The following is a 13,410-nucleotide window of genomic DNA, read 5'->3' as shown; positions in this document are numbered from 1 at the left end:
GAGGGAGTCTGGGTAAAGGAGGGGGTTATGATCTGGGGCAGAGGATTGGAGTACAGGGTCTGGGTGGGTTATGGTGCAGCAGAGGATTCTGGCCTGGGAGAGGAGTGTTAGAGAGAGTGCAAGGTTTGGAAGGGAGTTGGGGTGGAGGTGGGGTGCCTGAGTCAGGCTTTGTCCAGGAGGTGCTTTTCTAAGCAGCTCCCAGCAAGCAGCACACTCAGGCAGACTTCCCTGCCTGCCAGCAACCTGTTCCATGTGGTTCTCTACACTTTGGAGGGAGGCTTTGCTTGCTGCCCCCACACGGAGCAAAATCTCTCAGCTACTATTGGCTGGAAACAGAGAGCCACAGGGAACAATCAGCCACTTTGAGTGGCATTGTTCCCTACCTCAGGGGTGGGCCACAGCCAGATTAAAAGGCTTGGCCCGTGGGCTGCATCCGGCCCACCATATCTTGCCTGCCCCTGCACTAAGCTATCTATAGTTATAACTTACTAGACATCGGAATTTACAGGTATTAAAAGGAGCTACAGGACAGCTCAAATTTTCCCTAATTAAGGGTATGTCTTCATGGCACACAAAACCTCTGCCTCAGGCTTGAGCCCTAGGTCCAATTCTGTTCATACAGATCAGTTTCACTCAGGTCAGCAAGCACTCAGGACCTGGGTCCTGGGACCCCTTTAGAGGGAGGGCCAGAACCTAAATCCCACTGTGACTTGGGTTCAAGCCCTGTAATATGGAAGCAGTTCAAGCTGCTGACCTGAGTCCAAAGGTCTAGGTAGTGCAGTATGGATGTGCCAGTGTGGCTCTGAGACCAGGGTCCAGCAAATGTAAATCTAGGTTTACAATTCAGTGTGGACACTCAGGTTTACAGTGCATTCTAGATATTTACCCCACTCCTCAGCTGCTCCGGACTTATGTAACTCAACTTCAACACAGATACACAGATTTATGACATCTGAGGACTTGGCACACAGCCTACTTTTCTAGCAAGATTTGTAGACTATGGCCATTAGTGTGGTAACTGAGCCATACCACGGTCAGAGCATGACTAAGTGCTTGTGCTGATATATGATGGAAGAGGTGACAAGGAACCTTCCACCATTTAGTATTCCCTGTACAGGGCTCAGTCACTACTTCAGACCTTGCCCTGGCTGAATGTAAGGACTGAATTGGATACTACTGAAAATGCTGCTGGTCATCACAAGCAAGTAGAGGAGAAGCAGTTCCTATGGCTCTTTCCTCTTCTGCACTGTCAAATGGAGCCAGCCAGTTTCAGAGGGAAGAACACATTACACTCTCTTAAAGGGTGTATCCAGGAGTGACCCAGGGTGGAAAACACTTTCAGCACTCATCCCCACTTTTTAACTGCCCAGACCAAAGAAACAAAAAAAAGTTGAGCTGCTCAGTAGTTTGGCTCTTCCTGAAAGTTGGTGTCCAGGATGACTGCCCCACTCAACTTCCCGGGTGTTTTAGTGGCTGTGTTTCGCCTTCAGGCTAAGGAACTAAATGAAGTATTGGGCTTCCAGATTTTCACTGGGGCTGTGAAATTCCTGAATGGCCCCTCTCTGAGCCTGTGCACTAAAGAATTCATAGAGAATTATATTGCATATCACAAGAAAACTCAGTTCAAATTAAATGCATATAAAGTTGTGCATGTAAAATCTCAGGCTTAATTTATTCAACATTTTGCAACTTCAGTAAAACAAAGAATTTTCCTACCTTCCAGCTATATATTTTCCTATAAAAGTATTAAAGTTAGTGATGGGTCCAAACCAAAATCCAGATCTGGAGTCTGATCAGAGTTTGCATCTTGAAGTTATTTTTAATGGATCAAATGCAAAGATACTGAACTTCTGGGAAATTCAGATTGCAATTCAGGTCTGTATTATGAACTCCCAAAGTTGGGAATCTTCAGGTTGGAGTGTTGGGTTAAGATCATCATCCTTAAGTATAAGTATGCAATCTCAGAATGCTTAGACTTGGGCAAAAACACAATAAGAATTATTAGTATTGGTCCCCAAACAAGTTCATGAGGATAACAACTCATCTAAATTGGCTCTACTATTAAAATACAATATTTCCATTAATGGTATAACACTTGTCTAAATCAAAATAACTATTTTTGTAGCAGATTGTGTTTCTATATTATTTTTGATTTTCCAATTTGTTTTACACTCCAGCATGTGTTCATAGTGAAATAACCCACACATTCCTGGATGATTACAGTCACTCATCTTTTTTCTAGACTGGGGCTACTCAACTTTGGAAGCCCGGGGGCCACAATGATACTCACAGCACATGCTGAGAGCCACAACTTAAGTGTGGTTGCGTATACATGCAAATATATGCAAATATATGCAAATAGCTACATTCACACTGATGGGCATGAATACAAAGCACTTCCCACAATGCCCTGGCACTCCCGGCACCTCCTCTCGGGGGGGGGGGGGGATAGAAACACTGACACCTTGTACCTGTCTGTTCCAACCAGCTCATCTGCTTGCGTCTTTCAATGCTCCCCCACCTAGGAGATGCCTCACCATTGTGGAGTGTATTCCTCGTGTAGGCCAAGGTCAAAGGAACCCACCCGCGTGTTGAGCCCCACATAAACCCAAACTGCATCATGGGCCGCAAACAAATGGACTGTGGGCCGCATGCAGCCCATGGGCCACATGTTGCGTAGCCCTGTTCTAGACGATCACATTTTATCCTCACTTGAGTTTCTTTTACTATACACAAAGCTTAGATAAAATATTGAACAAGAAGGCACAATGATCTTCCTGCTTCTAATTGTGTCATATACAGCAAATTTTATGAAACACTCTGAACCTCGCCCAGTACTAAATAATAAAATATATGACAGTAAGCTATTAGAAATCTGATTGATATTAGGAGTAGTTGGAATAACTCTCCCATTGTTTCGAAGGTGAGCGCAGAATTTGGGAAGGCATCTTTTCCATAAGAAGGCCCTTTTGATTGGATGCAGCTTGACTCTCATCTGTGTTCCAATGAAAACAAGAATAATTTGTGTGCAGCCTTAAAAGGCAAACTTGAGAACGATACCAAATGTTTCAGCACATGTGTTGATTTGTTATGTTTCGTTTCAGCTGTTATGCTAATGGAACAGTTTCACATATTTCGTTCTGATGTATTTACTTTAATGGTCATGTGTACATAGCTTTCGGTGATTGCCTAGTAACGCTGATTGTATGATGTTTTGCTGTCACCAGCAGGCCAGGACTGGAAATAAGATAAGAAAAGACTAAAAGCTTGGTTTTTAGTCATGTAGCCTTTTACTCCAGGACAAAGTATGTATAAAACACGATCAGATCAGAATGGCAGTATTTCATATCCACATTACATCGGTGCAAATGACTGCATGGAGGTGCAATGTAATAGAATCTCAGCAGGTCTGAATTACCCAATAGGCAGACTAAGCACTTGCTTAGGGCACCAGAAAAGCAGGGGCATCAAAAAAAAAAAAGAGATTTTACGGTATAGTATTGTTTTTATTTTGAATTACATATGAGGGGCCACCATAATCTTTTCAGTGCATAGGGGCTCTAAAAGTCTTAATCCAGCCCTGAGTCTCAGGCCCACAGGCTAAACTTGTCAAATGTAAATTGTATCCTAAATCCATAGATGAGACTCCCCGGCTCCCTATATCCACACACATGTCCCCCAATGTGGATTGGGTAAGGGGGCAGTTACTCCAGGGCCTATCGATTCAAAGGAGTCCATGGATCCCAGCCACCCTCAGCCTCGGGCCTTTTAGATTGCCACAAGAGCACCGCTCCGCAAGGCTCTGAGGGCTGGGGAAGGGGGAAGGGTCCAGCCGGCAGTGCTGAGAGCTAGCTGCCATAGGCCCACCCCTTCTGCCTGAGGCCCCACCCCTTCCAGGGATGTGGAACTACCCCCACGAATACCTTACCTGGGGTCCTGCAGAAGCTATTGGACCCCCTGCTCAGACATGGACTCCATATATTTCTAGACAGGTGTAAGAGGAAAGAGTAAAAGGTGCCTCCTTCTCTCCCAACAAAGATCCCAAAGAGTAGACATCCCCCTGCCTGTTCAGCCAATGCCCACAATGAGCCACTTACCCAGCGCCCTCTATGTTATGGAAACACCAGGGAAGGAGAGTTACTACTGCTCAGCATAGCAACAGCTTCAAAGGCAAATTGCGTTGTAATTTAAGTTGCTTTGGTTGTCTAAAATGCCATTCCTTTCTCTACAGCCATATGCTTTTAGGACACAAGAAGTTGTGCTCCCTAGGTGATACTTGGCTCTGTTCCCTTTGGAGCAACAGACACATATTTAAAGATTTAGATAAAATTTGCCCAGCATTGGATAATTTAGAAAGGAAACGAAGACCCAGGTGTCTCAAAATGGCAGTAAAAACTGCATGAGATACTTAGGATGGCAGTTATCTTTCTCCACCATCAGCACCCAACAGTCTTATCAGGCCAGGGTCTAAGTTATCCACACTGCTGGTATGTGGGGAAATAATTTTTTCAGTGCATCTATACTTATAGTGTATAGCCAGAAAAGACCTCTCATACTTAGGCAATATCATTAGCTCTATAATAATCTATGAAGTATCTTAACACCAAGGAGGAAAATTAATTATATAATCAGGAGTAATAATAGGCTGAAATTAAGAAAAGGAAAAACTATGGGACTGGCAATTGGAAGATCCACTTTTATGACTAAAGTCAATATCCTAAACTTAGGCTTCAGGATTTTAATTCTAACCCTCATGGAAGAGGTTAACAATGGATTTACCCTTCCTTTTCTCTTCCCTCCCCCCCAAAAAACATCCACAGAGAGAGAATGATCAGCATTAATAGTAAAGGAGGCTATTTCCAAACAAGAGGAAACACAGGTAGTGAGTAGCAAAGGGGAGACTATGCAAACTGAATATTTAATCAATAAAACAGGCAATGGAATTGATCCTGGGAAATAAACTATGCATTTAAGTTAAGCGATTCCATGGTAACAATTTAAAGTTGGATTTATTGTCCACAACCTCAGATTTCCTTTGCTTGGGATTGGGGAGGCTTGGAAACCCTTTCAATTCTTCTGTCTTTTTTAAATGGTCTTACACTGAACAAATATATTAATGAAGGGAAAACACATTTATAACTTACTTGAGCTTGCTTGCATACTTTAAAAGGCTGAAGAGTTTCTTGGTAGAAAAGTTGATGATAAGCCTGTAGGTCAAACCAAAAGTACGCACTGTTCTTCCACAGCTACAAATGGAAAAAGAATATAAGTTATTACTACCCAATTATCAGGGCTTTATAAAAGCTTGGATTTCCAATCCAAGTAATTCTTTAGCTCCTTGAGGTCATCATAAATCAAGCTCAATTTACGATGGTTTTAATCTTCTGTTGCATATTGGCAACAGGACAACATGTTTAATGGCATTGTCACTGCGATATTATATCTTTTATTGTATCCTTTGCATATAATTGGCCATTAAAATTGTTAGCATTACAGTTAGCATTTGAAGAGTAACCACATTTTGATGGCGTGAAGCCAGCACTTAAGAAATGTTGATAATGTACGTGCAGAACTTGTGCCATAGTGGGACAGCATTTTGCAGCAATAACCCCTAGACAATTAAATGTTTTATACTGGGCATGTTTTACTATGACTATATTACATAGTTATATTTGTTTCTAAAGCACCATATCTTGACTCCCATTTAATTGATTCTAACAAATATCAAACTAGCTAGAATTTCCCATCCTTTCCTCACCTCACCGTTTTAGCCCTTTACTTAAGGGGTTGGGTTTTGGTGAGTGCCCCAAAAGCACATATCTGAGGCTAGTCGCTCTAGGAGATTGTCAGGTATTCGTTTCCTGTCAAAGAGGGGAGCTCTGCTCCATAACCTGTTGGTTACAAGACTTGTTTCAGTCAGAGGTCAGGCTAACTATAAATTCCACGATCAGATCCTATTTTCTTCTGTGGGATTTATAGATGCTCATCTCTTTAGAAAAATTGAGCCATTTTTACATGAGTGGCTAGGTGGAAATTTAGGATTCTAACTTAAGACAATCAGGTTTGAAAAATTTTGGCTGTTGTCTCCTGGAGAGCCAAAGGCAGAAGAAAGAATTTCTGACCACTGCTGCTACATTCTGGACATCTGTGAGAAGTGTCTAAGAACCCTGCCAATGGATGGAATGACTGCGGCCTCCATCCTCATCTTTTGAATCCTTCCTAAATATTCACTGCTTTTGCAAAGCCTGCACACTGACCCATCTTTCATCTACATTCTGCAGCAAATAATGGCTAGCAGGCTGCAGAGAAGAAATATAATTATGTTTCCCAGAAGAACACGGAACTTCAGTGAGCACATAAGAACTTTATGTAAATATCAGATGCTTCTGGACATTACTGATACAACAAAGAAGGAGGAAGAAGACTAGCATCTTAACGAGATTATATTCCAGTACAAACTCTTCTTTTCCCCATTTTTTAAAATCTTTCTGCAGGCCTCTAGCTCATGGTTTTTCTGCCAGATGGAAAAGGCAGCTATCATCCCTTATTGAACACTCAGACTTCAAATAAGTTGGGACAATCAGGTTAAGACCCATCTTAAGTTTCAAAATACACATGAATATAAACCCTTTCATTCTCAAATTATTTTATCTGCTTTGTGTTTGGTCAACTGTGAAATAAATTGTCATAGGGTAAGAAAATGCTCATACCTCATTCCTTGACTTCTCACAGAAGCGTGTGAAGAAATAGCCTGCTCTGTTCTCTACATAAAGAGCCTGCAGCATGCATTCCATTTTAGAACCCCCTAGGACAATACTATAGGTAGGACTTTTACCCTAGACAAAAAAACAGCAAGAAATAAAGGGGATTAATTTTTTTTGGATATCAGTAAGTTGAAATGGGGTGTGACACGCACTGTTCAGCTAACATCTTCACTCCTGTTAACCAGATTTTGCATTCTATTAGGGTATGTCTAGACTACATGGCTCTGTCGACGGAGCCATGTAAACTAGTTTACCCAGCATAGGCAAAGAAGTGGAGTTTTAAATAATCCCTGCTTCATTAAAATAAACATGGCCCCCGCGCTGTGCCAACAATCAGCTGATCCAGCACAGCGCGGCAGTCTAGACATGGATCTGTCAGCTGGGGATGCCTTCGCCGACTGATCCCTTATGCCTCGTGAAATTTAAATTATTTAAATCCCCGCTTCTTTGCCTATGCTGGGTAAACTAGTTTACATGGCTCCATTGACGAAGCCATGTAGTCTAGACATACCCCTAGTCACAGAATTGGTGCATCGAAGTCATCTAATCCATCCTCCTATATTGAGTCAGGAACCACAAAACTTGGACCATCACTGATCGGTGTGTGTCTTGTAGGGCTGAAGAATAAAAATGCCCTTTTAATTATATCTACCAATGGGAAATTATGTAAACTCATGAATTGCGGACCAACTTTTATGAATGGTATTTTATAAACAAAACTGTGTTAACCACCTTTGGATTAATTTGTTAGTAGCCTGTTAAGAACTGCCTTTGAAGAATCTGTTATTGTAACTCCTTTGTAATACATTGTAACTGAAGTGACACCATATTGTAACTGAGCCCCCATTTTAAACTTTGTACTGTTTTAACTCTCTTTAAAATTAGGGAGGTTTGTTTGTATGCTATCTCATATAAAAGTGTGAATGTGGGTATGTGTGTGTAATGGGCTCAGTTCCTGAAGCTAACCCATCTTGATGACCAGCTGCCATCACCACCTTGATGGCTGAAGAACAATGCAGACAATCCTTGAAGAACTCACTCAAGAAAGAGCTCCATCAACAAAAAGATCAAAAAGTCGCATCTGCCATTAATTGATGACTCATGGTCTTAGAGTGCCCTAGGACAGTGGGGCAGGACAGAATAGATGGACTAAAACATATAAAAAGATGGGTGCAAAACTATAGGATTGGGTCTGTTGGTTCTACAATCGTCCTCCAGGAACATTGGTGTGCTCTGACCAGATCTGGCTCCCCTCCTCATGTGTAGACCACCTGGCTAGTAGACTAGCATAAGCAACTGAGGTTGGTAATTATATCCCATATGTAGAACTGTGTGTATGTGTGGTGGATAATTTTAGTAGCTAGGGACAGCAAATTAATTCTGCTTTCACAATAAATATAGCATGTTGTCTTATCCCCATAAGAAGATTCCGCTAGTTCTATTTCTCTAGGGGTACGTCTAGACTACATGCCTCTGACGACAGAGGCATGTAAATTAGGCTACCCGACATAGTAAAATGAAGCGGCGATTTAAATAATCGCCGCTTCATTTAAATTTACATGGCTGCTGTGCTGAGCCGACAAACAGCTAATCAGCTGTTTGTCGGCTCAGTGCGATAGTCTGGACGCGCTGGTGTCGACATCAAAGGTATTTGTCGACCACCCAGGTATGCCTCCTGGGATGAGGTTTACCTGGGTGGTCGACAAATACCTTTGATGTCGCCACCCGCGCATCCAGACTATCGTGCTGAGCTGACAAACAGCTGATCAGCTGTTTGTCGGCTCAGCGCGGCAGCCATGTAAATTTAAATGAAGCGGCGATTATTTAAATCGCCGCTTCATTTTACTATGTCGGGTAGCCTAATCTACATGCCTCTGTCGTCAGAGGCATGTAGTCTAGACGTACCCTAAGTGCAACACACTAACAAGTTCTCCCCCATTAGAGGTTTTTAAGATTACACAACCTTCCTTGGTACTTAAACATCCTTACACTTAGAATGTTTTTCCTCATATCTGAACTAATTCTCCCTTGCAGCAGATTAAGTGGATTACTTCTTGTTGTGCTTTCAAGGATGCAAAAAACAATTAATCATCCTGTTTTAAGAGGGCCTTACTAGATTTGAAGTCTTATCAGATCCCCCTCCATGCTTTTGTCTAAAGACTAAACATGCCCATTTTTAAAAAAATGTCCTCATAGGTGGGGCTGCCCATGGGGAAGGGGAGAAGGGAGCAGTTGTTGCTCCAGGCCCTTTAAATCACTGCTGGAACCCTGCATGGTGCAGTATAGGCTACGCTGAGGGATGGTGGGGAGAGGCACCAGAAGACCATGGTCCAGAAGACCATGAGATCTGGATGCCCCACCACGCTCCCTAATGCCTAAGGCTCCATCCCTTTCAGGAAGGCCCAGAGCCAAACCTTCCCCCCCACATACACATTGCCCAGGGCCCAGCCAAGTCTGTCACCAGCCTGGTTCATACATCAGGTTTTTTAAACCTTTCATTATTTTTGCTGCACTCCTCTGAACTTTCTCCCCAATTTGTCTCATCTTTCTTAAAGATTTCTGACTACAAAAGGACATTAAGAACTGACCTTGGTGAAAGACGCGAAGAATTGTATATTGCCAAGGAGAAACTTGTGGGAGTGGTTTGCGTTTCTCCCTTTGATCTGGACTCTGTGCTTATGGACGGGTACCATCAGCATGTACCTGACCTCCCTAATTTGGGTACTAATTATGATATGTTGTGTTATGTTACTAAAATTATAGAACAGCCCCATCATAGAATTATATTGGGGATATTAATGATTATATTGCTTTTGCTTGTTAAAGGTTTCATATTTGATTGTTGTTGTAAAAGATGTAGTAATAGAAATAGCTTTTATGTTTGTACTAATTATGTAATGTTTAATGAAAATAAAGGCTTAGAAAGGTAGTTGTGCTGTAAGCACAAAAGGGGGGAGTGTGGAGGCAGGAAAAGGGAATAAGGGAATTTGTGTGCAGCCATCTTGGTCTTGTTAACAAGAGAGCAAGAGTCAGGCTAAGTCTGTGTCCTGACAACGCGAGATCTGTAATTAGACGCTGCCTTTGCCTCTCGCCTCCATACAGAGATAAGGATAGAATGCCGACTCTGGCAGGGACCTTGGGATAAGGAGCATCTGGGTGGAACTAAAATAACTGTTAGCCATTGGGGTTTGTAATGGGAAGGAGATTAATTGTTATTGTTATTATATCTAATAGACAGTATATAAACTGCTTCATAATTGCTTGTATTTGAAGATCTGCCTCGGAAGGGGGGGCATCCCCCCCGTCTGAACCAGTTTTTCCCTTGCTGCAGCTCGTAATAAAACTGCCTCTGGCTATTTGTTGCTTAAACACAATGCAGAGTGAAGGCTTGTTTTCTTCCACAATGGCAAAAATTGGACACAATACTCCAGTTGAGGCCTTAGTGCCAAGTTGAGTGGAAGAATTACCTCCCTTGTCTTACATATAACATTTCTATCAATACACCCCAAAATGATATTAACTTTTTGCAATTGCATCACTGTTTGGATTCAGTTTGTGAGCTACTACAACCCCCAACTTCTTTTTCAGCAGTACTACCATCTAGCTAGTTATTGTCTATGTTGTAATAATGCATTTCATTTTTCTTTCATAGAATCATAAGGTTGGAAGAGACCTCAGGAGGTTCTTGAGTCCAACCCCCTGCTAAAAGCAGGACCAATCCCAACTAAATCATACAAGCCAGGGCTTTGTCAAGCTGGGACTTAAAAACCTCTAAGGATGGAGATTCCACCACCTCCCTAGGTAACCCATTCCAGTGCTACATCACCCTTTTAATGAAATAGTTTTTTCTAATATCCAATCTATACCTCCCCCACTGCAACTTGGGGCCATTTCCTAAATGGAATACTGTGCACTTGTCTATTTAATTTCATCGTGCTGATTTCAGACCAATTCAGCCAAGCTCTCTGAATACTAGTCCTGTCCTTCAAACTGTGGCCAACCATTCCCAATATTATGTCATCCACAACATATTCTCCACTCCATTATCCACGTACTTATTGAAAGTGTTGAAGCATGCCCTACAGAGGACAGACTTTGCTTCAGTTGACAACAAACCATTGATAATAACTCTCAGTACAGACTGTCAACAAGTTTCTAATTTGCTTATGAAAATGTCATATGAAATTGTGTCTAATGCCTTGCTAAAAATTAGGAAAATCACATCTGTTACTTCCTCCCATCCACTAGGCCAATAACTGTTAAAGATGGAAACTAGGTTGGTTTGGCTTTTCAGGTGCTTACAAATTCATTGATTGTTAATTTGTTTCAGTAACTTTCCAGGTATCCATGTTCCATGTATATTTTACTGTTTTCATCACTGCATATTTTAGGGCCATATTCAAGCCCTCATTTCCACCTAGGGATGTTACATTCTAATTAATCAGCTAAGTGAGTAGTCAATGGAATTTCCATCAACTACTTGATTAGTTGATAAGGGGAGGGGTGGCGTGCTTGCTATCCCAGCTGCACCTCTGCTTTTTAAATGCAGGCAGCTCTTACTACATTTAAAAGGCAGAAGAGCAGCAGGGAACCCGGGGTGAGTGAGGACTCAAGTAGTGCCCACTCACCCTGGGTTCTGACTACTGTGCTTCTGCCTTTGAAATGTGGCAAGAGCCTCTTGGGCTCTTGCTACATTTCAAAAGCAAAAGCGCAGTGGGTAACCCAGGGCAAGCAGGTACTGCTTGAGTCCCCACTCACAGCATTTCCCTGCTGTGCCTCCACCTCTCCTGCCCTCCCTTCTTCCCTGAGGGGAACAAGCTTTTAAGTCGGCTCCCTCCAGCACTGGCTTCTGCTCTCCCCCCTCTCTGATAGAGGCAGTGTGGGGGGAGGGTAATTAGTCAAGTCACTACTTGACTATCCGATAAGGATATGCTTATTGGGTAGTCAACTAGTCGCTTACATCCCTACTTCCACTGGTTTTCAAATCTTGCCCAAAACAGTACTAAGATGTAGAAATGTCTCTATTAAAGCACTTATCCATTAACTCACCTATAATAATCCTTTCTAATGTCATATAAAACACATTATTATGATTAAAATGTAATACTTTACTAGTAGTTACCACACCAAAGTATCTGAGTTACAACCATTCTTTCTTATCCTAAGTATCAAAAAATAGTGTGGACCAATGGATACCATAGAGTAGTAATTATGGGTGAATGTTGGCTTTCTAATTCCAACAATGCACAAGACAAAGATATCATCTGTATAATCAGATACATTTTCCAACATTTTCCAAAATCAGTAGGTATTTCCCCATTGATTGAAGACATGTTATTCTATAATAAAAATCAACCATAGATTCAGAAAAGCCAGGTTCTTCCAGGGCTACTTACTGGGAGCAGCTCGGCATAGGTGTATTTTCTATTTATCTCAGATGGCAGGCGGTTTGTATCATCTGTAACAGCGGAGAGATGAGTCATGATGCTTCCCACTGATTTTGGCCTGGACTCACAAAAACAAAATTGTTTGATAACTGCTTAAGAAAATATTAGGAATGGTTAGTGCAGGGAGGAAACAAATTAGAGGGGGCATGATATAGGTGTAACAAAATAATAAATGGTATGGAGAAGGTAAATTGAGCATTCCTATTTAGCCTGTCTTTTAATAGCAGGAAAAAGTAGACATTCAGAGAAACTGAAAGTCCAAAGGTTTAAAATGAAATTAGAGGATTTTTTTTAACATATCACATAGTTAACCCATGGAATTCTTTCCCGCAGATTATCATGGAGAGCAAGTGCTTAGACGGGTTAAAAAACAAAAATGTGTATGTGCCCTATCAGAACATTGACACTTGTATCAGAAAGGATAATAAATATGTAGGAGAGATAAACCCTCATGCTCCTGGGCAAGAGCAAACTTCTAACAGATAAAGGCTAGAAATAAATTTCCATTACAGGTAGATTAAATAATTGTGCTCTTGTGAGCAGATTATTGCATTAAATTATCAGACCATCAAAAAGCTGTATTCCATGAAAACACTGAGTATCTTAAGAGTTTTGTAAAACCATGTTGAGAAGTATGGAATTTATAGATGATACACAAGAGATTTTTGCACCTACCGCTCTCTACTAACATCAGGTTTACTGGTTAGGTTGTAAAAGTCATCCCTTGTGACTGTGTGACTTGGTGGAAGGGTAACTGACAATAACCTGGGAGCTCTCTTAGAAGATAAATTTGTTTTTAATAAGGTTGTGGGTGAGCTGGTTTCACTTTTCTAAAGGAATAGAAAAACAGAACAACACAGAAATAAAAGTTTTCACTTTTGTTCTTTTTGATGTTTTTTTCTCTCTCCAATTAAAGTTTCTATTGACAACAGGGACTTTCTTTCCAATCACAATAAGCGAAACAAGTTCAAGTTTCCCCCCCATCATTATTTAATAACTATGAAGTATTAGAAATTCCATTGCTAACAGAGGGCAGTATATCATCCTCTGTCTTTATTGACATCAGTGGGATTTCTGCAAATGGAAGGAAAGTACAGAAGAATATCGTGTATCTTGTTTCACATGACCCACATTAAACATGTCACCTAAACTAACAAGATCCTTCAACTTGAATGTAACCTTTTTTGTCTTTGTAGTTC

General features: G+C 41.4%; 1 protein-coding gene across 4 annotated transcripts in view; it reads right to left on the bottom strand.

Annotated features, from left to right (window-relative positions):
- Window positions 1–13,410, bottom strand: part of RGS22 (regulator of G protein signaling 22) — a 111,836-nt gene that overhangs the window by 41,583 nt on the left and 56,843 nt on the right. For all 4 annotated transcript variants that reach the window (XR_012901293.1, XM_025184322.2, XM_025184323.2 and 1 more), the window contains 4 exons: window positions 12,887–13,041; window positions 12,161–12,269; window positions 6,711–6,836; window positions 5,145–5,246 (listed from right to left, as the gene is read on the bottom strand). Coding sequence is in view for 3 of the 4 variants with exons in the window: in XM_025184322.2 (XP_025040107.1) it covers window positions 5,145–5,246; window positions 6,711–6,836; window positions 12,161–12,269; window positions 12,887–13,041 (492 nt within the window). In the remaining variant the exon portion in view is untranslated. The remainder of the gene's footprint in view (window positions 1–5,144; window positions 5,247–6,710; window positions 6,837–12,160; window positions 12,270–12,886; window positions 13,042–13,410) is intronic.

This window comes from Pelodiscus sinensis, chromosome 2, assembly GCF_049634645.1.
Source record: "Pelodiscus sinensis isolate JC-2024 chromosome 2, ASM4963464v1, whole genome shotgun sequence".
Taxonomy (NCBI): domain Eukaryota; kingdom Metazoa; phylum Chordata; order Testudines; family Trionychidae; genus Pelodiscus; species Pelodiscus sinensis.
This window is presented reverse-complemented; position numbering and strand designations above follow the sequence as displayed.